General features: G+C 38.7%; 2 protein-coding genes across 2 annotated transcripts in view; one reads left to right on the top strand and one right to left on the bottom strand.

Annotated features, from left to right (window-relative positions):
- The window catches only part of MCM9 (minichromosome maintenance complex component 9), a 168,443-nt gene that overhangs the window by 112,689 nt on the left and 29,455 nt on the right, over positions 1-26,299 (bottom strand). Inside the window, exons 5-6 of the mRNA XM_006839887.1 lie at positions 26,098-26,223; positions 24,329-24,448 (exon numbers count right to left, since the gene is read on the bottom strand). Coding sequence (XP_006839950.1) covers positions 24,329-24,448; positions 26,098-26,223 — 246 coding nt within the window. The remainder of the gene's footprint in view (positions 1-24,328; positions 24,449-26,097; positions 26,224-26,299) is intronic.
- Positions 230-17,693, top strand: ASF1A (anti-silencing function 1A histone chaperone). Its single transcript, XM_006839886.1, has 4 exons — positions 230-514; positions 9,204-9,319; positions 14,428-14,604; positions 17,293-17,693. The coding sequence occupies exons 1-4, from the start codon at positions 406-408 to the stop codon at positions 17,503-17,505; spliced, it is 615 nt and encodes a 204-aa protein (XP_006839949.1). The 5' UTR covers positions 230-405; the 3' UTR covers positions 17,506-17,693.

The following is a 26,299-nucleotide window of genomic DNA, read 5'->3' as shown; positions in this document are numbered from 1 at the left end:
AGTCCGTATTCCACTCACTTTGTTCTCCGCCTTTGTCCTAATCCACACCAGCAGGTGGAGCCGCAGTTAAAGTTTCCGAGTCCATTCCGGGAGCGGGAGCCCATCTTGCTCGTTGCCGAGGCCCTTGCTGGAGGAGGAGGGTCAGAGCTCGGGTGCAGCCAATCGCGGCCAACGCTGGTAGTTATCAGAGCAGAATGGGCTGTAGTTTAGTGAAATAGGAAAGCTGCAAAAACACTGTGGAGTGCTCCGGTGTAAATAAAAAGAGGGGAAAAAAAGTTTCTTAAGTCGTCACTGCACGACGTCTGGCCGGCGCCGGGGCGGGGGTCTACGCTCTCCCGAGCGGCCGCGCGCTGGACTTTATTGTGCCGCAACAAGCCCCCGTCCCCATTGTTTGTTTTTCAAAATATGGCAAAGGTTCAGGTGAACAATGTAGTGGTGCTGGATAATCCTTCTCCTTTCTATAACCCGTTCCAGTTCGAGATCACGTTTGAGTGCATCGAGGACCTGTCTGAAGGTGAGTAGCGGCGCCCGGCGTCCTCCCGGGCTGTCAGGTGCGGGCTGCAGACGTTGAAAGTTTCCCGGGCCCTGCCTTGCGCGGGCCGGCGGCTGCGGGCTCGGCTTTGCGGAGGGAAACTTGAAGTTGATGGACGACTGCCGCCGGGGCGCGCGCGGCGTTCGGCCGCAGCCCAGGCGGCTGCCGCGGGGACTCAAGTTGCGAGGAACTTGTTCGAGCGGAGGTAGCCATGTTGTCAGCTTTGTCTGGCGTGCGGGCGGTTAGCGAGACCCGCACTCGAGCCCGCGGCGGCGCCGGGCGCGAGGCGCGCCGGGCGGACCCCGCGCCACGAGCGGCTGCCGCGACCCCCGTGGCTCCGGAGACGAGGCGGGGGAAAGCGAGACGTGTGTGTGTGGCGGTGCCGGCGAGTTAAGAGCGGAGCCATCTTACCGGGAGTGGAGAATTGGGCTACAGACCCGGCGTCACGGCGCCTCCCCCCAGACCTCCAGCCGCGGAGTTGCAAGCCCGCGCCGCTCTTATCCACCTTCCTGCCCCCGGAGTGAATGGCAAATCCCTTTTGCGAGCTTACGGTGGAGTTGCCCTACTCTCCAGGGTGGCCATGCCCGGCCGCCTCGGGGAGGAGAGCAAGGCTCTTCTCGCGCTGGTTTCTGGCTCCCTTGACCAACCAGCGGGAGAGGCGGGCGCAGGCTCGGCCCCTCTGCACCTCGGGTCGGGCGCCGACGCTCCCCGGGGATCACGGGCCCGACCCGGCAGCTCTGGGCGCGCGAGGATGCGGACGCGCAGGCTCGCACTGACCAACGTGGATCCTTTTCCTTAATGACTAAAATAATCTTTCCTGTCTGTCAGGAAGAAAAAAATGTTTCCAAGCTAGAAAGTTACATTTAACCCAAGAGCAGAAATAAGTAAAATATTTAAATTTCCAGGACTTAACAACACTGGCGTCTAAATAGAGACGATTTGCTTCAAGAACATGGTTGAAATCTAACAAAAATAACTCCACATCCAAACTGATACAGAATACACTCTAAACTTAAAACACAAAAGTAAACTTGAACTAAAAGGTATAAAGTACTGATGGTAATGCAAAAAAAGGTTACTAATTTTTCAAAGTACGTTTAAGGACTTTGAGCAGTAATAAAATATTCTGAAAGTGTAAACTTGCCAGAGTCTTACCTTTGCTTACTTACATTTTAGTAAATTATTTGTTTTGTTTTCAAAATATAGGGGATAAAAGTTGAACTTCATCAATGCTACTAGTTTTACAACTAAGCAGGGGCTTGCTTCTTTGAACTTGCATGCATTCCCCCCCCCCAACGTTCATTTAAAATAATTATGCTAAGCATGGCAAAGCGTTACTTTGTAAATTCGTTTTTAATCCCTATGACTTGTATTTTACATAGGGTGTTAACTTTATAAATGGATTTGGTCATTGTAATATTTAAAAAGTGTACAGACACATATAATAGTTCTCTAACTCATTACTTTCCCCCATCTCACTTCTTCAGGTAACCACAATTACCACTTTAATGTGCCCTTCCATCCAGTTTAAAAATACATACATAGCATGTTAAGCATATTCTGAAACATCTATTAACCTACTCGCAAAATTGATCCTAAAATTAAAGGGTGTTTTTCTTATTTGGAAGCCACTTGATTATTCTCCCATAGTACAACTATGAGCATTTCAGATAGCAGGCCCATTTTTCATTCCCAGCAGCCACTTTTCCTTTTTTTTTATTGCCAACTGTATAAAAATCAAGCAGTGTAAGAGAAACCATAGATCTGTCTATTCCAATTTACACTATGGTCCTTTAGGCATTTGAAGCTCAAATTAACAGTTGTTTCTCAAGTGATGCCATCCATCTTAGAAGTCAACTCTGACCAAGGAAGAAGGCTCAGGATGCTGTAATAGAGGTATCGCATTGGATGGTGGAAACCTGCCATTCATGGAAGCCAACATATGTTTTCCATCTTTAATTGGGAACTCAGCTGAAGTCACACTAAGGGTTTTTACAATACCTGTCAAGAATATACCTAGTTTCACTTTTACACACTTCATAGGATATGATTACTGGACATGTATTTAATAATTTTTTAAAAAGAATTTAAGCTGAGTCATACCGAGAAATCCTTCAAAGAAGTACTATGCCTGTGTACTCCACCTAGAGGCTGTGTGGCTTAAGAAAATTGAGTTTAGCTTTCCTTTAACAGCTCCCTTTTAGCTATTCTTCAGAAAATGTCATGTATTTGTTCATATGTTCTTAAGATAATTTTGTTGTATCAGGATTATCCGCTGCCATCAAGTCAGTTCTGACTCACAGTGACCCTATAGGACAGTTTCCAAGGCTGACAGCTTTAAGAAAGCTGACTAACTCATCTTCTTCCAGAGCTGACTTGTGGGTTTGAACCTCTGACCTTCTGGTTAGCAGCCTAATGCTTAATCCGCTATACCATCAAGGCTCCTTATATCAGGTGGTGGTTGTTATCAAGCTGGTTCCAACTCAGCGATCCTATATAGGGTTTCCAAGGAACCGCTGGTGGGTTTGAACTACTGACTTTATGGTTATCAGTCCAGTGCTTAGCTTACAGTGCCATACCAGGAGTCCATATATCAGGATTAGGACAGTCTTAAAAATTCAAAGTTGATGAATTAGACAAAGACTTTCCTCTCAGTCTGGAAGTTGGAACCCTGTATATCTTTGTCCCCGTGGTGATCAAACTTGTACAAGTTTTGACTTGCCTTCATATCAATTTTATTTGGCCTTCTGTGGATTGCTTATGCTCTGTCTCAATACTGAATAAAAGAACCAAAATCCAAACCCGCCACCAGCAAGTCTGTTCTAACTTATAGCAACCCTATATAGAATTTTCTGAGACTGTAAATCTTTTGGGGAGCAATCTCATCTGTTTCCTGCGGAGCAGCTTGTGGTTTGAACTACCAAGCTTGTGGTTAGCAGGCCAACAACGCCTAATACACAGTGCCACGGAGCTCCTTTCTATGTTGAATGGAGCCATATTTTTAGTTCATCACTATCAGTAATAATAGCTACTGTTAGTGGAATACTTAAAAGTGTTTCACACTTTCAAACTTCTGGCTTAGTTGGAGTCTAAGGACTTTATGCTTTCTACTGGACCAAAAGTCTTCCCAAGTAGTATAATCAGTTTAAAATACTTTTGGTAACTTCTCTCACGCACTCTCACCACAAAGGAGAAGATCATTTTATGCAAGAATGGAGTCCGTTTTGACTCATAGTGACCATGTATAAAGTTTCCAAGGCTTTAAATCTTTTGTGGAAGCAGAAAGCCTCATCTGTCTCACAGAGCAGCTGGTGAGCTAGAGCTGCTGACCTTGTAGCTCACAACCCAGTGCTTATCCTGTGAAGCCACTGTGTTCCCTAAACAATGATAACCATAATTTCAAAATTGGATAATTTTTATGGAAATAAATAAATTTCTTTAACTGATAACCTGTGTAAAGTAACCATGTCTTTCTCCCCTTCAAACAGTATAGCAGTGGAAATGTACTTTGGAAGCACTGTTTATAAAACAACTGATGCTAATTTATAAATACTGAGCATTTAAGACTCAGTGGTTCCAGCAAGGATCTCAGGCATAAAAACAAGTATACAGGTGGTTTTCCAAATGACAGCCCATCATGCTTTTGAAGGCTAGAGTATCTTGCCACGACTTATACCTTCATTCACGCCCTCCCTACTCCTGTGATTAAGTTCACTTACTCCACTATTAATTTGAGTGCTAGAAAGGGAAGAATTGATACTCCTAGTTTTTGTTTTGTTTTTAAAGAATCCAGACTTTGTTACTGCAGAGTTAGGTTCTGATTCTTCAGTTTACTAGCTGTGTGATTTTGGATATATAACTTACCCTCTCAGAGCCTTAGCTCTCTTCTCTGCATAATAGGAAAAAATAAACTAATATAAAAGCTGTTGAGATTTAAACAGTATGTATGAAGTAGCAAAACCAATGACTGGTATCTGTTGTTAAGTGCCACAGAGTTGGTTCTGACTCATAGAGACCCTACATACAACAGGAATGAAACCCTGCCCGGTTACCTGGTACACAGTTGTTAAAGTGCCATCGAGTTTGTTGTAACTCATAGTGACAGAGTTTCAGAGGTTATAAATCTTTGATGGATCAGAAAGCCTCATCTTTCTCCTGTGGAGCAGCTAGTGGGCTTAAACCGTCAACTCTGTGGTTCACTATAATCCATTTTTATCCTGCAAAGCCACTGTGTTCCCTGGTATGTAGTAGATGTTTTAAAAAGTACATTTATATGTTAAGTGTCGGAGGGTCTGTTCCGACTCATAGTGACTCTGTATAGGATTTCTGAGGCTTTAAATCTTGCAGTAATAGAAAGCCTCATCTTTTTCCTGTGAGTGGCTGGTGGGCTCGAACCATGACCTTTGTGGTTTGCAATCCAGTGCTTATTCTGTGGAGCCACACATAAAACGGTATTGCTGTTGTAGTCCTGGTGTGGCGCTACAGGATAAGCACCGGACCGCAAAGTTGATGGTTGAAACTCACCAGCCACTCCTCAGAAATCCTATACAGGGCTGCTATGAATCAGAATTGATTCAACAACATTAGGTAGGGTTCTAGTTCATACATACATGGGTTTTCAACATGACTTTGCTATCCATGGATGACTTTAGATAAGTTCTCTCCATTATACATTTGTGCTAATTTCCTTAGGGTGCCTTCCGAAAAAAAAAAAAGGTCTCAGTGAAGTAGTGGCTTCTGAGGGGATCTGTTGGGGCCTGTTCAACTCAAGGCAGAGAAGTCAGCTCAGATTGTTATGGTGACTGGGTTTTGGTTTTGTTTTTACTTCAAAGCGGTAGGTAGTCTTACTAGATTTTATCAAATGACACAGGACAATCACAGGGGTATATTATGAAGATGTTTTCTTTCTTTCTTCTATCACTACAATGCTCATTCTTAGAGGACAGCAAGGACTATCCTATGAGAAAGAATTTCACTGGGAAATTTTATCCCTGATCTCGCTCTGTCAGACTTGTTTCTGTTCTGCAAACTCAAAAGAACCATTTCAGAGGAACATAATTTGAGTCCTTCAAGGATGCTAAAACAGTAAATCAAAAAGTACAAAATTCATCAGGGAAGGGTTAAAGCGATGGAAACATAGACCTAGATGGAGAATATGTCAAGAAACAGTAGCTTCACACTTTGATGTTTTTGTTTAATAAAGGTTTTTATGATTTTGGACCAATACTTTCTTACTTACCCTTATTATATCATGGCTGGCTATGTTCTATGCCACATATGCCAAATTAACCTGTACCAATAGAATTTTCTGAAATCTCCATGTAACAATTTTCAGTCTTAACCTCCTTGACCAGTGTAGTAGATCAAGATTTATCACCATCTCCATGACTAAGGGTATATAGATTGGACTGTTGTGATCTAAACGGTTATCATTGGTTTATCATCAAAAGTAGATTGCCAGGCTTCCTTTTTAGTCCATTGTAATGTGAAAGAGCCACTGAAGCCTGTTTAGCATTTCTCAGATTTCTGCTGACAGGCTATGAATGGAGGTACACTGGCTGGGAATCGAACATGGGTCTACCTCATGAAAGGCTTGAGAAGTCTACTTCTGAACCACCAGTGCCTCACAACTACCTCACTGGTCTGGTCACTAGTTTTGTAAAATTCTTTACTGATTCTTTTTCATCCCTGCCCCTTTAACCCTTTCATAACTGAGTTATTTTCTGTTCTGAGATTTTTGTTGATTCTATGTGTTCTCAGTAATGGAAGACATTGCTGAAATCAAGGGAAAAAATAGTTTTGTGTGATAATACAGATTGGGACATTGGTGGGTAGGGTGCAGAGGTTTGTTCAGATTCACAGTTATATAGGCCCCTGCCGGATGGCAGCATATATCAAAACTGGGATTGCGTCCCAAGGCTAAAAATGTAGCTGGGTGATATATGTTCCATGGGTCACGAATGGGTTAGCGTTGGAGAGGCCCAGGACTCACTCCTTAGGAATCCCACCTATTTTCATGACTGTGCATATTACTATTTCCAATTTTTAGCAGACCTATCCAGTATTTCAGAAGCCCCTGTGTGGCGCAGGTGGGTTAATGTGCTGGTCTACAAAATTGGTCTGAACTGCAAGGTCGGTGGTTTAAGCTCACCAGCTGCTCTTTGCAAACCTTATGCAGGATCACTGTGAGTCAGGACCTACTCGACAGCACATAACAAGATTCAGTGTTTCACCATAGATATCTCAGACTTGTCCAAAACTAGTTCCTGATTGGTATTCCCCACAAAAAAAAAAAACAAACTAACTCCTGTCTTCTCCACTTCAGTAAATGGATACTCCATCCTTGTTGGCTACTTTTTATTACAGCCTATAAATTGTCAATAAATCCTCTTGTGTTTATCCTCAAACTTCATTAGAATGTGACTTCTTCATACTTCCAAGACTACTTATGAGGGGGCTTCAAAAAGTTCATGGGAAAATGGAATTGAAAGGTAATGGAATTTTTCTACAAACTTTTTGAAGCCCCCTCACACATGGTCTAAGCTATTATAATTTCTTGTCTCCGTTGAACTATCTTTCCTTTCTCTTCCTTTGCCTTCTTACACTCTATACTGAACTTTAAAAATGAAGTCAGAATAGTTTCCCCTGCCACTCAGTATGAAAGCCAAAGCCCTTACGACCCTGCAGAGCTTTACATGATCTGCCCATGTCTCACTCATCCTCAATCTCATGGTTGATACTTTGCTCCTGCTCAGTTACCTCCAGCTACCCTGGCCTCCTTGCTTTCTCTTGAATGTGCCAAGCATGCTCCTATCTCTAACTGGATATTCATATGGCTTGCTTCCTCGTACACTTGTCTTCATCAACAAGTAAGTATAGGGTCTTGTGCCAGGTGCAGGACCCTGTATTTGGAAATGTGCTAGAAGGAAGCTGAAAGAAACTAGGGTTCTCGGTCTAGGACCATGTTCTTGGTCAAGGACTGACTTAATAAACTAAAGTGTAAGTTTAAAAAAACTTCAGTTCAATAACTTAATTTATATTATAATATAAATAGGAAATCGTTCCTACACTATTTATTTAGGGAACAAAATGAAATGATACTACACAGTGAGATTAACTGGGTTTTCAATAAGTGACCTAGAAAGTCTGTTTGGAAGTGCTTGAGTAATCTTGGTACACTGAGTTCAAGAGGCAGGACACAAATAAATAGCCCAAGAGGATGTGGAGGTCTCTCAAGGTAAGCTGTGTTTGTAGATTATCTTGTTTCCATACAAAAGTAGGCTCCTTCAAATAGGATGATTTTACTCATCTCTGGTATCTTAATAGCATGTTATAGAAGGTTCTCAATAAAATCTATTAGATAAATTACGCATAATGTCTTGGGCTGGTGTATTCTTCCTCTCATCTATTCCCACTGTATCTACTTACTGAGTCAAGAAAATTCAGCAGCAGGATCCTTGGTGGCACAAACAGTTAAGTGCATGGCTACTAACCAAAAGTCTGGCAGTTAGAAGCCACCAGAGGCCCTCTGGAAAGAAGGCTTTGTGATCTACCTAAAGATCATAACCATTAAAACCCTATGGAGCACAATTCTACTTCGACACATGGCTTGGAATCAACTGATGGCAACTTTTGTTCTTTTAAAGCATCTTGGAGTGCCTATTCTCAATTTAAAGAATGACAGGAGGGGTTACCATGAAGGAAAAACCCAACTAGTCTTCTCTTAGCAGTTGATGAGCTAAAGTTCTTTACTTCTAAGCCACAAGGGAAGTTTATTAATAATAAATTGTATATTTCAGAGTCCTTTTATTATTTGGATCCATGTAATGATAAACTACAGGGTAGTATAGGTTACCCACTGATAGCATGTCAATTCAGACTCAGCAATTCTATAGGACAGAGTTAGAATTGACACATACAGTTTCTAAGTCTGTAAAGTAGGTTTTAAAAGATAACTATAAAAGACTGGGGAGGAGGGTATCACAGCCACATAAATTTAGAAAATACTGAATTAATTGTATGGATGTTCTTTAAGGAACACTTGGAGTGCATGGCTAAGTGATCAGCTGCTAACCCAGAGACCGTTGGCAATTTGAACCTACCAGCTGTTCTGCTGGAGAAAGAAAGATGTGGCTGTCCGCTTCTGGAAAGACTGTCCTCCAGATCACTATGAGTTAGAATCAGCTTGATGGCAGTGGATTTTTACTTGGATGATTACTGAAGGATGTTTCACAACTATTGTGTTTTAAACATCTTAAATACTAGGTTGTAGCATTTCCCAACTTTTTGATCACATTGTCTTGTTTGGGAAGGGTTAGGGTTAGTATCAAGGTTCCACCAAAAAGCATTTTTGAAAAACTCTGGTATGAAGTGTTAAGAATTTTTAAGGAGTAGTGCAGTGCCTTTCTGGATGTCCTGTTATCAGAAGCCAACTTTAGCAGCCAATATATGCTTGTTGTGGTTAAGTGCCGTCAAATTGGTTGCAACTCATAGCAGCCCTGAATAGGTTTCTAAAGAGTGGCTGGTGGGTTGAACTGACAGTCTTGTGGTTAGCGTCCAGTGATTATCTTATAGTGCCACATCAAGACTTAGTGGACATTGAAAAAGGTCTTCGATGTCATCTGGTAATATAATTACTGAATATGAAATATGTGTTGGTTTTTAACCCTAGACCTGGAGTGGAAAATTATCTATGTGGGCTCTGCAGAAAGTGAAGAATACGATCAAGTTTTAGACTCTGTATTAGTGGGACCTGTTCCTGCAGGAAGGCATATGTTTGTATTTCAGGTAAGATTATTCTTGGTAAATATGTGTGCCAGATACATTTCTTCCCAAACAGCGTGTTACTCTTTCTGTTTGGGTTAAATAACCGTTTTTACTGCCTTCATTTACATCTGCTTTCATCACTTGACATATTTCTCATGAAGTAACTCCAGTTCCTGGTTTTGTATGCTGAGAAAGTCATGGAGATGTACCTACAGCATGTACTATCAGGATGCACCACAGCTAATTTGGGTTTCTTCCTGGAAATGGCCCCTGATTTTCCAATGGCCCCAAATCATGGATTTAAAATACTAGTTAAGTGTCACTGAGTCAGTTCTGATTCAGAGCAACCCTGTATAGGGTTTCCAAGGAGCAACTGGCGAGTTTGAACTGAAATAAATCATGTGCTCACTAGATAACACTGATAGTATTTAGTTTGTGTCAAGGTTTAGACACTGATCTGTATTCAAAAGTTTCATTTATTTTAATTCATATTAAATTGCTGTACACAACTATTTAATCACTTCTCAATTATCCATGCTTATTGTTGTGTTATTGTTAACAAGTATTTCTACCTAACAAAGTCAGATCATAAGGAGAACGCACTAAAGAGACTTAATAAAGCAAGGCCATCTAAGTCTCCCTATCCTTACTCCTTGTTTTCTCCCTTTACAGGGAAGACTGACATAAATGATAATCTCATCAGAAACTGGCACAGAGTCGCCCAAACATCTCTCAAGCTGCACCCTTTCTGCCCCCACTTTCTAAATAGAAGCTCAGGATCTTGGTGTCCTGCTTTAGTGCTCTCTATTAAAAAGGGAGAAATAATGTAGTGTATCTAAACAAATGGTTAAGAGAAGTTCAGCTCTAGTAAAATAGTCTTATGAGCCTGAGCCATGAGCACTGAGCGGAAGACACCTGGTTCCACCGCTTGGTAGCTATTAGCTGACTTTAGACAAACTCCTTAATCTCCTTTACTGACTGTGTTGTTGTAAAGTGCCTTCAAGTCGGTTCCGACTCATAGTGACCCTGTATAGGGTTTCCAAGGAGCAGGTAGTGAATTTGAACTGCTGACCTTGCAATCCAGAGCACTGTCCTACAGCGCCACACCAGGACTCCTTAGTTGTTCTAGTCATCTATAAAATGTGGATAATAGCCTACCTCATAGAAATGTTGAGGATTACATGAGGAATAAAGCAGTTAGCACAATCACTGACCATTAATAAGTATCCTGTTTCTATAATCTTAATTAAATTTTATTCTTTTTAGCCTCTTAGGACTGTTAAATAAAGAGCGGCATTAGTTTGAACCTACAAGCCCATACTTTACTAATAATAGTTCAAGGTGTAATGGGAAATATGGGTTGACACAGTGATTCACCTTTTATGCTCTTTGTGGCTCTGTAGGATACACACGACTGTTAACTGCAAGGTCGGTGGTTCAGACCCACCAGTTGTTCCTCCGAATCCCTATACAGACAGGGTCTCTATGAATTGGAAACTTGACAACATTTAACAACATTAAAAACTTATAAATATGTATATATTTGGTCCCAAATAGATGCCTTGATTTTAAAACAAAAGTCTTTCCTATGTAATTAGGGTGTTAAGAATACATCTGGGCCTTGGGCTTAGAGTGTTGTAAGAAAATATTTTATTCAAAAGTATTTTCTAATAATGATTTTCAAGTCCTGTTACTTTGGTATCAGTACACATGTTGTCAGAAGCACAGATGCTTTCTTTCGGTCATGTGTGCAGCCTGTACATTTTATAAAATTTCCCATTATCAACTGAGTAACCATAGGTGCTGCTCTTGTGCTTTTAAACACATTGCCTTACCATCCTATTGGTGTGCCATGATTTTGTCTAAGAGTAGTGAATGTGCCTTTCTCATGAACATGTCATACATGAGTAGGAAGACATCCTGGTATCCGCCTAATACGGCTGATCATAGTCTAAGGTCTCTGCCTCACACTTAGTTTTTCTACATGACCTAAGAGGCATGCAGAATTTGTTCAAGCTGAATCCTTTGGCACCCCAGAAGCAACCTAAACCTTCTAGGGAGGGGTACACACAGTACCCTAAGATAAAAAAGTCCTCTGTCTGCATCCTGGTATCTCCAGAGATCTTGAAGCCCTGCTAAAGGCAGGATTTGAGCTCTGAATAAACGGTATGCCTAAACTATGTGCCCAGAGCTGTGTAGACATGACATTACACAGATGGGATCCCTGCCTTGGATGGAGCTTTGAGTCTCGTAGGAAAATAGTAGAGTAAACATATTTGGGTTATTGAGGGTATAGTAATGATAGGATTTGTATCAAGAAAATAATAGCACACAAAAAAGGGAGCTGTTATTCTACTGAGTTAAAAAGAGCTTCACTGAGAAGAATGCATGTGATGCAGATTTCAAAAGATGACTTTTTAAAGATTTTAGAGAATGACTTTTCAGGCCATGGAGACTGTGTGTGAAGCACAAAGATGTGAAAGAATATCCCCACATTATAAAAACTTGTGTAATTCAGATGTCTTGAACAAGGGTGAGAAGTATGAAGTTAACTAAAAGGAGCTGTGAATGGAGATGTTACCTGGAGACAAATTGAGAAGAATGGAAATTTTATCCCTTAGAAATGGAGGTCACCATCTGAGGTGTTAGCTAGAGACTAGGAGACCAGTTAGAAAGTTTTAGCAGTATTTCAGATAAGACATGCAGACCTGAATTTAGTTTTCAAAGGTTGAGAAGTGTTGAGACTGACTAAATGTAGGGATCAAACACTGAGAGCAACAGAAGTGTTTTGCTTAAGCGACTAGGTTAGATATTTGGTTGTTTTGTTGTTAGGTGATGTTAAGTTGGCTCCAACTCATACTGACCCTATGCACTACAGACCAAAAACTGCCCAGTCCTGCGTCATCCTCACAGTTGTTAGGTTTGAGCCCATTGCTGTTGCCACTGTGCTAATGCATCTCATTGGGGGGGTCTTCCTCTTTTTCTTTGACTCTCCACTTGACCAAGCACAGTGTCCTTCTCCATATAACATGCCTAAAGTTTGAGAGACAAGGTCTCGCCATCCTGGCATCTAAGAAGGGTTTTGGCTGTACTTCCAACACAGATTTGTTTGTTGTTCTGGCAGTCCATGCATGACACTTTAAATATTCTTCTCCAGAACCATAACTCAACTGCATCAATTCCTCTACAGTCTTCTTTTTTCATTGTTCAACTTTCAAAGGCATATGAGGTTATTGAAAACACCACAGCTTGAGTCAGGTGCACAGTAGCCCTCAAAATTTTATCTTTGCTCTTGAACACTTTAACAAAGAGGTCTTATGCAGATTTGCCGAATGCAACATGTTGTTTTCTTTCTTGACTTCCATGAGTGTTGACAGTAGATCCAAGCACAATGAAGTCTATACATGGTGGTGGTGGTTATGTGCCATGGAGTGGATTCCGACTCATAGTGACCTGTACAGGGTTTCCGAGGCTGTAAATGTTTACAGAAGTAGAAAGCCTCATCTTTCTCCTGCAGAACAGCCAGTAGTTTTGAACTGCTGACCTTGATGTTAGCAGCCCAACTCGTAACCACTACACTACTAGAGCTCGTTTTTGTAGGCATACAATAAACATGGTCTTTAATGATAATGCCTGATTTGAGGTGCCAGGTTTAATGAAGGCACTGGCTAATGTGTTCACTCAGGTCCAGGGATGGTCCTTGGTGTCTTGACAACAGTAAACTAATTTGCTGGGACTTCGTCTGCTTATCACCTAGTATGGCTGCCTCAGGTCCAGTGCTTCAGACATGACTGTCCATCACTTCTCTAATCTCCTTCCAGTCACTCTCCTTGTCGTACACACTGCCTTGGGTGCATGCACTTAGGCTTCTCAAGCCTATTTGCTTCGCTTTCTGCTTTCCTTAGGGCTCAGTGTACACTACACCAGCTTGACTCAGAACAAGGTCTTTGATTGTGTCCACTTGAAACAGTCTTTACTGTCATTGAATTCATGTGGTTAAATAGTTTTAGTGCCTCCCAAAATGATTATTTCTAATAAAGGATTAGTAATATTTTTAAGTACTCACATGGTTATCTGAGGGTGAATTGGTGAGTATAAGGATATAACTGTTCTGGATAGAGAGGGAAACTGGTATATTACCATATTTCCTGCACAGAGCTCACACAAGAATAAGCACACAGAATGCGCATAGGAAATTAACTCACCAGGAGAGTTGCACAGGTTGCAAAAGCAGTATATTACTAATGTGCATACTATTTGCATAAAAATACAATAACATTTGCTGCCAACAAACAGTTTGGAGATATTTGAATATATACTCATTTAAGCCTGAAAACTATGACTCAATAAGGTTAAAGTCAATAAGACTTGATTCATTTATTACATTTTCAAAAGGTTTTATAATTGATTACTGCATAATTCCTCATGAACTCACCAGATAGTAATCAGAATGACTTCCCTCTAGTAGTATATTCTAGAAGTATTTTCAGTCACTTCATGTGTGTGTGAAAGCTATACACTGAATAAAGAAGACCAAAGGCCTGATGCCTTTGGATTATGGTGCTGGTGAAGAGTATTGAGTATACCATGAACTGCCAGTAGACTGAAGAAATATGTCTGATAGAAATACAGCCAGAATGAACTTTAGAAACAAGGATGGTGAGACAACTTCCCATGTATTTGAACATGTTACCAGGAGGAACCAGTCCTCGGAGAAGGATATATCATGCTTGGTAAAGTAGGTCAGTAAAAAGGAGATTAACATAGTAGCTGCAACAGCGGGCTCAGACACAGTAAGCAGGGACTATGAAGATGGTGCAAGACCAGTGTGTGTTTGTTCTGTTGAACATAGGGGTCCCTATGAGTCAGAACTGACTTGATAGCACCTAACAAGAGCAGTAGGAAGTGGTAAGGGTTTCAAGTAGCCAGGGTACTTAGCTGTATTGTGGACAAGCATATGAACTCGTATTTTCTGGCTATAAGTTAACCTCAAAAATGAGCATTTGCCTTCTAGTACGACTCCCGAGGTTTTGTTGCATTCTCGACTAATGGTGCTCAAGGTAACTATCCCAGTCTTGCCTGCGATTAACAGCCTTTTGTGTGTTTCTTTTCTTTTTACATTATTCTAGGCTGATGCACCTAATCCAGGACTCATTCCAGATGCAGATGCAGTAGGTGTAACAGTTGTGCTAATTACATGCACCTATCGAGGTCAAGAATTTATTAGAGTTGGCTATTATGTAAATAATGAGTATACTGAGACAGAATTAAGGGAAAATCCACCAGTAAAACCAGACTTTTCTAAGGTAATGTTGTGACTGTTTCTTTTTAATTGCTATTACTATGTATTTTTGGCAATTGTCATTTCATAATAGTATGCTATGAAAATGGCTTTAAGAAACAAATTTGAGGTCCTTGTGCCAACTAGACAAACTAACCACTATTCTATTACCACTCATGACCTCACACTCTGTCTTCAGATCTCCCAGGCACCTTAAGAGTTTGTGCTAAAGTGCCTCCTCTAAGAAATAGCCTTTGTTTAGGGCTTTCTACATATAGCATTTCTCAGACATCATAATTCTATTAATTTCAATCTTTGTAGTTATTGCTAAGTACTGCTGAGTCAGTTCCAACTCAACAACCCTGTACAGGGTTTCCAAGGAGCGGGGTTGGTGGGTTTGAACTGCAGACGTTTTGGTAAATAGTTAGCACACCAGGGATTTCAACCTTTAGTACATGCAAAACGCCATACACCCTGAGGTCATTCAAATTCATCTTTCTCATATTTATTATTTAATAATGATATTTTTGTCCATGACTTTTCCCAAATCTGTAGTGGTAAGTTTCGTTCGCTTTTAATATGGTGTTAATATGCTTCGGAGTCCTGGTGTGGTGCTGAAGGATAAAGTGCTGGACTACAAGGTCAGTTTGAATCCCATGATCAGCAGTTCAAGCCCACCAGCTGCTTTTCAGAAATCCTATGCAGAGTCACTGAGTTGAAGGCACCTAACAACATGTTCCTAGATGTTTTGTTATGACTATATGTAATAAATGCTGTATCTGTTCTTATGTGTTAAAATTTTTAAAAATTTATGAACCCCAATCTCCCCCATTGCTACTGAGCTAGTTCCAGATGTTCCACAGCATTTTCAAGGTTGTAATGTTTACGGAAGCAGATTTCTTAGGCTTTTTTTCCTCAGTGCTACTTGAGGGGTTCAAACCGCCAACATTTAGGATAGTTGTTGTTAAGTGTTATAGAGTTAGTTCTGACCCATAGTGACCCTGTATAAAGTTTCCAGGGAGTGCCTAGTGAGCTTGAACTCAACACTGACCTTGCAGTCCAGCACATTAACCCATAGTGCCACACCAGGACTCCAATTAGGATAGTTGTTGAAAAGTGCCTTTGAGTCGGTTCTGACCCATAGTGGTCCTGTATAGGGTTTCCGAGGAGTGACTAGTGAGCTTGAACCATCAACCATGCAGTTCAAACAGCTCTGCAGTCTGGCACAATAGCCAGGACTCCATTTAGGATAGTTGTAGAGCATAAATTGTTGATGCTACCGAGGGACCTTTCTTCTTAGAGGTTATACTAAAAGTTTAAAAGAAAATATTTCTGGCGATGGAAGCAGAAATCTGCTTTAGCATCCTCAAAGGTCTTTAGTCCCTTAATGGTTTCCATTGGGAACTATAATAGTTTAGTAACTGGTGTTGAATATGACACACCATTTGCCATACTATGCATGAAGAATTTGATGGCAATAGAATGTTCTTTTTTCTAGTAAGGATAGAACAGTTTTCATTCTGGCATGGGACCTTCTATTGATGCAGTTTGTTGTCTGTATGGTACCTTGTGTAACAACAACAAAGCAGCAGCAGCAGCATGCTGTTTCTAACAATAAGCTATGAAATTTAAAAGACTGGAAACCATTAATAATGAGAGGTTATACTTGGTATTGACTTAACAACAACAACATACTTGGGGAGGAATTCCTGGTTAGTTAAAAGGAGATACCTTGGAAGAAAAACCTGGTGATCTGTTTTAAAAGAAAACGAAGTCATTGAAAACCCTATGGAGTACAGCTCTACTGTGACACAGATGGGTCACCATGAGTTGGAATCTACTCTTCAACAACTGGTTTAAACTTGGGGACATTTTTCATTTTTATTGAATGTATTTTTGGAAGAAACACTACATTGGTCTAAAGAGGATGTTAAAATAACGCACTATGTGAAGTATTCACCTTTAAAACAATTCTTTCTCATGGACTCTAGACTTCCTGTAACCGTGAAGGTTGGCTAAACCTCTGAAACTACTATCCTGAAATAATCTTTAAATCATAAAACCAGAAATATCACCTGAAATTTTCTTAAAACCAAACAATAGTTTAGCCTAATTAATTTAAAAAGGTCTTCCCTTGATTACTGTGTTCTTTTAAGATCTATCTATATGGGATCAAATTGACAATAGCAACTCACAAGATTCAATAGGAATCTTAGGGGGGGCAGTGACTTTATATTGGGGGAGAAACAACTCAGAAACGGTGGGTGAAGAATAATTGGCCAACTCAAAGAATGTAATCAGTGTCACTAAATGGTACATGCAAAAACTGCTGAATTGTATGTTTTACGTGTATATTCTTAATAACAAAATAAATGAACCCTAAGTCTGAAGTCAGAATTGTAAGTAATTTAAAAAATGTTTTCCCTTTTAGGAAACTGAAGTATAGATTTAGATACTTTGTTATATAATAAAATACTCAAATTCTTGACTCTCAGTGTCTTGTTTTTCCATTAGGCTAAAATAATTTCTTTGGGCCTAATCCTTGTTTATTAATTATAATAAATAAAATATAGCACCATAAACATAAATTCATGTAGATGAATTTAGCTCTTAAGAGTACCATTATAAAATATAATTTATTAAGTGCCTATATATATATATATATGGTGACCTAACTTTCTTAGTATTTATCATATGTATGGTTTTCTTCTAGCTTCAAAGGAACATTTTGGCATCAAATCCCAGGGTCACAAGATTCCATATTAATTGGGAAGATAACACAGAAAAACTGGAAGATGCAGAGAGCAGTAATCCAAATCTACAGTCACTTCTTTCAACAGATGCACTGCCTTCAGCATCAAAGGGATGGTCCACGTCAGAAAACTCACTAAATGTCATGTTAGAATCCCACATGGACTGCATGTGACCACTTGCCATCCCTTTAGTACAAATTAAGCTATAAAAACACAGAACTATTTCCCTGAAATTCCGTAAGTACATAGCCAACCAAGACACAATGTGAAGAATTTGTTTAAAAATCATCCTGTAGAAACTTTATAAGAAAACCAGTATTTGAGCAAATTGTGGAATATAAATACAACTATTTTTAAGTAATTTTTTTCTCTAATGTGTTATTTGTTTTGAAACTGACTTGATTAAAGTATATATATTCTTTTCTTCTCCTCTATAATGTAATTAAAGCACTTACAAAAAAACAAACAAACATGAATCTCTAGACCAGGTTATAAAGATGTCTTAGCCTCTTGGACAATAATCTTGTGGACCACTATTTTTAACAGCCTTCAAAGAACAAAGTTCACTTACATATATTTTCCTGTGAAAACATACAGTATGGTTTAATTTTAAAGTTTCTACTCTTCTTTGGCATAGCTTTAAAAAGGAAACTTGAAATCAACTCTGTACTACAAAGAACTTAAGGACCTGCTTTTCTGGGCCTCATTTCAGTAGCCTCTCAGGCTACTACCAAGGTTCATGTGATATTGCACAACATTTGGTTTGGTGTCTAACAATTGTGGCTACTTGTTATAAGAGCCTCTGGTTATGATTTTAATTTTATTCCAGAGCTTAAGACACCAGAGTAGTCCCTAAATCATACATTATTGTTAACCAAGTAAATTCAGTATGTCAAAAGCAAATATAAAATCCCTAAGTTTAAAAACAGGAAATTATAATGGCTCAAGTCTGTTCAATGGATTTATGAAGATACTATGAGCTTAACTTGTTTAAAATTGTATTGATATATCATCCCATACTAATAGCATTTATATAAATTAAAAAAAATACTAATAGCATTTATAAAAAAACTAAAGGCATATTTAGTTTTGTCATAAAACACAAATTACTATTTTTGGAAATAATGTATTTTCCTACCTGCAGTTCTCTTGTCCACACATTCATGCAGAATAATGTTAGTCCTGTTTGTGGTTGACATACTCCTAGATAGCTCTTCCAGATAGGAAGTTTTTAAAAAAGCAATCTTGGAAAGGTTCATTTCTTTACCGAGGGCTAGATTAGATCCTTCCTCAGAAAGTTTCCTGTGCTCCATTAAATTAAGTGTAGATTCTTTTTATTATTCCTATTGCTACAGAAGACATTAGCCATCTTATACAAAGTTATGCAGTACCTTCTTATCTAGAACTTCTGCATTTTTTAAAATTCTGAGGAACAGAAAAACACATTTGGATATATATGGATTCTGAGTTGCACTTATTTTCTGTTATTCTAAAAATGTGAATTTGTGAGGCAACATTTTTCTGAATGTACCAGATTATTAAAATATTACCCACTGGCTATGAGTTGGGCAGCTAACCTCAAAGTCAGCCATTCCAAACTACCAGAGGTCCCATGTGAGAAAGATGAGGCTTTCTGCTCCGATAAAGATTTACAGCCTTAGGAACCCTATGCAGGGTCACTATGAGTCGGAACCGACTCCACGGCACACCACCAGCAACAAGTAGGTCACAGACTTGAAAAGTAAAATGTACTCAAGTATTGAAACTGTACGAAGACCATTTCTTTTTAGTCTAATTGTAATTTTTAAAAAAAGTTAATACTGCTTAAAATGAAAATAACTAATAATTCTCAGTAAATTAATTGTTACTGTAACAAGAATTAAAATAACAGTTGGTAATATAACAGAAATCCAGGTGTGGTGCTGTATTATAAGCACTGGACTGCCAACCTTTTAGTTGGTGGTTAAAACCCTTGAGCTGCTCCTCGGAAACCTTACACAGGGTCATTAATATAACAATAACAAGATATGTGCCAATTTGCAAATACATTTGGAAATTAAACATTCACTTTATAGTATTTTGGCTCTGCAGGCAGTTCAGATTACAAATGAATTCTGTTCCGAAGTCTGTCTTTTAAGTTCAATTTGTCTGTAAGTCAGAACAGTTAGGTATGATTTGCATTTAATATCAGTCATATGTTTGCCTTAGTATATAATATGTATATGATTATACATAAAAAAATTAAAGAAATGCTTTGAGATAATAATGGTTTGATGCATGTTACAAAGTGTAGTGCCCATTTGTTATTACAAACCATTTACATATCTCAAAATTTTAATATAATGGACTTTATGGGGATCGGTCCATTACTATGGGTTGTACATAAATCAGACATTCGTAACCTGGGGGTTGCCTGTATAATAGAATTTTTAAAAGTAAATAGTTAATGGCTGTAAGTAAGAAAGACTTAGAAAATGAATAGCATATATAATTGGGGCTTCAAAACGTTTGTGGAAAACAGAATTAAAAGATAATGGAATTTTTTCATGAGGTTTTTGAAGCCCATTAAATAGTTTCGGGGGTGGGGGGAGGGTCCTCATTTACATATGGTATCTGAATTACCTCTTAGCAACCCTATAGAGCAAAAAATGTTCCTTAGGAGATTGGCAGCAAGGGGTACAGTTCTTCCTTGTTTCCATGACCTCCTGGTAGCCAGGGGTGTAGCCAGTCTCTACTATCGACACCTAGTGGCCATTGGTATCCCTTCCTGCTTAGCCTCTGCTCTGCCTGGGGTATAGTGTCCCTGCTTCATGGACCTGCCCTGAACTACACTACATAAACAGTGAACAGAGAACTGTGTTCATATTTCTGATCTCTACCTTATCTACCCAGGTGGTGAGTGCCTGAGAATATATACCAATGTACAATCATCAACTAAACAAAATTGTTAAGTATTGTCAAGCTAGCTCCAACTCATAATGAACCTGTATAGGGTTTCCAAGAAGTGGCTGGTGGGTTGAACCAGTTACCTTGCAGCTCAAACTGACCTTGGAATCCAACGCATTATCCTGTAGCACACACCAGAACTACAAAATGTCTTAGAGAAAACAGACAATTCTAGGTTACACGAAGAAACGAGACAAAGTGCCTCCAAGAAGTCAGAAAATATATAATGCCAGGAATGGTATCAGAACTCCTTGATAAAGAATTTCATAATTAGGCAACTTCAGCAGATTGAGAGAACAAATCAAGAAAACTACATACAGGTGAAATCAAGGAAAACTTAGACAAAACTATAGAAACAAACTGATAAAGTAATTGAAAGCATGCGACCCATGTAAAAACGGCAATTAGAAAGCCAGAAGATTGACACTAATAGATATACACACTGAAAGGGCAAATAAATAGAATTTAATCAATGAAAAGAACTTTGAAGAAAAATCTCAGTATTTGTTTATTAGAGGGAACAATCAGGGGGGGAAAAAATCCAAGAAAGCCTAATATTTATGTGGGACACCATCAAGAGGAATAACTTTGATGTGGTAGGAATTACACACAGAATAGGAAGAGACAAAAAGACCCATAGAGTACACTGTCCAAGAGTTGCTGGAAGAAAACTTCCCTAACATCAGATAAGAGAAGATGGCCATTCAAGAAGTTGAACCAACCCCAAACAAGATAGACCCCAAAAGAAAATCAAGACACATGATAATCAAACCTTTAAAAACCAAAGACAAAGAATTCTGAGAGCAGCACAGGAAAAAATACAGTTACCTAGAAAGGAGAACTAGCAAGACTTAAGTTCTAATTTCTCAGCAGAAAGCTAGCAAGCAGTAAGACAATGGTAGTGGTGGTTATGTGCTGCCAAGTCGGTTCTGAGGCACAGAGACCTTGCATGAGGTTTTGACAAATAGAAATGAAAACAATTTGAAAAACCAGAACAACTTTACAAAAAACTAAAAGAGGAGTTCTTTGGGCAGAGAACCAACAACAGCAGACAACCTGAGATGAACATAAATGACAATAGTCCCTACATTCAACCCAGATATAAAAGTATGCAAAAGTAAAACAGACCTAAATAAGACTGAAAATAGACAATTAGAGATACAGTTGCAACAATAACAAGAAACAAAAAGAGGGAATAATGTAGTTACAAAACTTCCAAATGAAGAGGAAATCAAATGGATTTCAAGAAAATATAACTATTTTGTAACAAAAGGGGAGGAGTAGTAAATCTTACAGTCCAGCAGTAGCAGACCCTAGGACCATCAAGGGAAAAGAACATGGGCGGAATGTGGGACCCTATCCAGAGAAGCAGCCACGGCAGAGATAAGGACATGGAGAGAGAGAGCAGCTAAAGACTCTAGACTCATGGAAAGAGAAAGGCTGTATGCTGGTGGCTAAGAGGCAGGCTTGCAGAATGTGCCCTTTGGTTGTTTAAATGATTATATATTCCTGAATGTTTTTGTGTACATTCCCTTCCACCCCCCAAAAAAAATACAGAAGAATAAACCTAACTATAACCCTGAAAACTAGACCAAGCCTTAGTCTTAGCACTAAGTCTTAACACCTACCCTAACACTAACCCTAGTCTTAGCCATAACTTTAACAACAATAAATGAAGTCCTAGACCTAGTCATAGTCCCAACTATAACCCTTATTCCTTACCCACCCGCAAAAGAAAACAGAAATGATCCTTAGGATTTCCTAGGCTGTACATTTTTATGGGAGCAGACAGACTCTTCCTTCTAGCAGAACAGCTTATAAGTGTGATCTTATTAGCAGCCCAACATGTAACCTACTACGTCAGTTGGGTTTTTATTAGAATTATAGCAAAAAGGTTTAAAACTTTTGTTCCCCTTTTTGATCATAGTAAGTAGATGTGTCCTGAGAAGATACTCATGAACAAATTACGCTATTGAACAGATAAGCAAGTAGGTCAGAGGAAAAGAGGACAGCCATTGGAACTGCGAAACATTCAAGTAATCTGAGAAGCATTCATGCATTTGGCTCATACATAACAGGGCTTTTGATAACCTTAGGATTCCATGCTGTCTTATCTTATTTTACCCTCTAGTTTTAGAATTTGGGGTTTCTAGGTTTAATAATAAGGTCTACAGCAGCAACTCTTTTAACTTGCCATAATCAACATTTAAAAAAAAACACCTAGAACAAGTACACACATACTTCGTTTTAAAGAAAATGCACCATTAGTTATGTGTAGAAGTTCTGTAGTTTCTGGTAGATTTCATTTTGAAAGTGCTAGTGAAGTGACACTTAGGACCTAATGGGTTGTGTACACAGTTTTATAAAAAAGACTAGTCTGGCCCTTTGGGTAGGTAAGAGAAATAGCAATAACTTCTCTATAACTGTAAAAATATAAATAACCTCTTTTCTCTCGTGATGGAATTATGATCTTGAAATAAATTTTATTTTTTAAAAAGAAAACGTGCCAATATAGCACCCATTCACTTTAAAATAGCTCAAATACTCACAGTCCACAGGACAGCATGGTTGCTTTTCCTGTCACTCCAGATAATTACTTAAGACATAGTCCACATTAATAACTTGAGAAACATCTTTGTTTGCTGTTGACATCTTAACAGAATTCTAAACCACTGGATCATAAAGATTATAAAATGATACAAAGTGTTATTCTTACTAACTTCCCTTCCAGTATCTTGAAGCTTGTCCACTCCTCTCAGTTCACAAATCTCTTGTCAGTGATGAATGCACTATTCAATTACATGTATATTTCAAAACCCTAAGAACTACTTAGAATGGTGTCCCAGTTATGGAGTATTTTCTGCTTTGTGATAAATTTTAAAGAAAAGGTCTCATATGAAACTTGAGTACAGGTCATGGAAATTAGGCTCCCTTAGCAAGCAGCAAATGACTGTACAACTTGTGAAACCAAGAACCTATTTGAGGGAGAAAAGGAGAAATATTTCCCCAATCAAAACTATAAAAATACAAAGTGTCATTGAAACATGTTTTGTAAAAGAATTTTCCCCAAGAAACAATGGTGATAAATTCCCTAAGACACTTAAAAAATACAGTAGTAGCATTTTATCTGTAATAGTTTTATATGTACTTGATGAAGAATGGAGTCCTGGTGGCATAGTGGGTTACACATTGGGCTGCTAAAAACAGGTCAGCAGTTCAAATCCACCAGCCACTCTTAGGGAGACAAAGGGGACACTTTCTGCTTCCATAAAGATTTACAGCCCTCTGAAACCCTACATAAGGTTGCTATGAGTCAGAATCGATGCAAACACATTGGGTTTGGGATTAGATGAAGAATTATAAGGCATGAATGAAGTTCCACATTGCAATGATTAAACAATGCTTTCCACATACTAAATAGTCAAATTTTTCAACTGAAAAATTTCATTAGGAGCTACTGCTTGCTGCCCATGAGATCTCTGAACATGAAAATGCCTTAAGTAAACCATCGATCCACTTTTACAAAGTGAATGTTTTCCCCTACTTAATTAATTTTAATGTTATGTTTGCTGGGTCTTCATCGGTGATGCATACTTTTTATTCATAGATACATGTATGAAGGTAATCACTGAAGAATGAGAAAACTGAATAAGATCATTCAAAATGAAGACTCAAGGAGATACACGGAGTAATTTTTGTCAGATAACGTTAGGTGACAATGGAGCTTTAAAAATATTTTCTTAGAGCTATAACTTAATGTGTGTTTCCTTCAACTTTTGGTAGTAACTAAAAATTAGCTTCAAGTTTATACTACTGTTGTTAAGTGCCATTGAGTTGGTTCCGATTCATAGCAACTCTGTATAGAGGTCCCAAGGAGCAGCTGGTAAGCTTAAACTGCCGACTTTGCAGTTCAAACGACTTTGCAGTCCAGCGCATTAACCTGCAGTGCCACACTAGGACGCCTTATCCTACTACAGATAGGTACTTCTTTTATAAGAGAAAAATATTGTGGTAATATCAAATTATTTGAAATTGTCACATAAAAAATACCTGCACTTGTAGATCCAATTCCTGTGGTAAGGACAGATCTTGGTGTAATCTTAGCTGCATATTTGAGGAACTGAGATTTCCCTGTGCCAGGATCCCCAACCAATAAAAGATGTGATTCGCCTAGAAAAATATAAATATTACAGTTTTTTATTTCTATGAACTACCCATGAATCACTGTAATTATAATTAAAAACAGTCCACTTGGGATGCTAATATAATTTATATTTTATATGGTGCTTCTGAGGTACAATTTGCTTAAGATCATTCCAGAAAAAACTTAACTAGAAAATCTTCAGAAATGTTAACTGTCATCATAAATATACTAATTTTTAAGTGATTACTGACTGTGACATTTAAAATTTATATACTAGCAATAGATTATATGCTATTTTGAGATAGTTAGGCCTATGTTTATTTAGTTATTTGGCTAATTTAATCTCTTTTTAAATAACAAATGTCTATAATTAAATCTTTCCATATAAGCCATATTAGAATTTAATTAATTAATTTTTTAATGTAAGTATCCGGGACTTTATAAGTACTTCATAAATAACAGATCACTTATAATTCCAACAGTTAAATGAAAACCTTTTCATTTAATGAAAATTTCAATAGTTTAATAAAGTATCTATCTTAAGGTAGTTAAGGGCTATTTTTCAAATGTAACATAAATGAGCATAGGAATATCTTTTGGTATTTACTATCTTACTGATCAATTTTGGTTTTCAGAAAGTTTCAAACTCCCAAGTATTTCCTAAGTATATTAATAGGAACTCTTATTGAAGCTTCACATTTAGCTGTGTGCCTTGCAGATGGTAGGTGATCGAAACATATTTACTTATTCTACTTAGAATCATATGCTGTACTGTACTGAACAATACAGTTCTAGTGTGATTTATACAATACAGTCCCTACTAACAGTGTGATTTACAAAAATGGCCTTTTGATGTAGCCTTTGTTTTTATGGCTCACATGAGGACCATCATAAACATGTTTTATGTCAGATTCAGGTCAGTTGAGTGTGCTTTGCCCCAAGAAAGCATTTTGTCATTAGGACATCATTGCACACTTAGAGTAATCTTTGATTGAATGTATGACCTACAGCAGGCCCTTGTGGCAGATGGTGCATTTGCTGTTGCCCAGCAGAAGGGGAGTCAGCAGGCAGATGACTGGGAGCGGCAGTCTGGAGAAGCACAGTGAGTCACAGATGGAGAGTCACTGACTTGAAGATATTAAAAAACTATTTTTAATTTTCCCTCTTGAAGAGCAACTTGGGATCTAGTGGGAAAGACACAATACACAATAATAAAAAAGTAAACATTTTACTTTGTGGTACCTTATAAGCTGGAAAAAATAGACCCACTGAAAAACTTATGATTTCTTTCAGTCTTTCAGGAATTCTAGAAAGTACGTTCTGATGTGTAGGTGCCAGACTAAGTTACAGATATTCAGATAGTTTTCCAGCTTTAAAAGATAACCTTTAGAAAATAAAAGTTTTGTTGTTGCTAACTGCCATTGAGTTGGTTCTGACAGCGACTCTGCATAGGATTTTTGTGGCTTTAAATCTTCGAGGGAGTAGAAAGCCTCATCTTTCTCCCATGGAGCAGTGGGGGCTTGAACCGCTTGTGGTTTGCGGCCCAGTACTTATTGTGTGGTGCCACTGTGCTCCCCAAAGTAAAATAAGCAATTATTTTTCAGGAAAAGCAAAATTTCAATCCTTTCTCCCAGAAAATGTTACTATTACTCAAAACTTTTAAATAGGTACTGACCTCTGACACGTGTCCCTGTAGCATCAGTCCTTTGAATCCCACCTGCTAGCACCAAAGCTACAGCAAGCTTTACTAGATACATCCCAAAAACTTGAGGGCACAAGCTGGCCAGTATTTCATTCCTTCCTAGAAGAAGCAGACAGAAAACAAGTCACCAATGATTTCCCAAACTGATGTTTCTCTTTCTGGCCTATCTACCATC

The sequence above is a fragment of the Chrysochloris asiatica genome, unplaced genomic scaffold (genome assembly GCF_000296735.1).
Source record: "Chrysochloris asiatica unplaced genomic scaffold, ChrAsi1.0 scaffold00027, whole genome shotgun sequence".
NCBI lineage: Eukaryota > Metazoa > Chordata > Mammalia > Afrosoricida > Chrysochloridae > Chrysochloris > Chrysochloris asiatica.
Note: the sequence above shows the minus strand (reverse complement) of the source record. Positions and strands in the feature narration are given on the sequence as shown.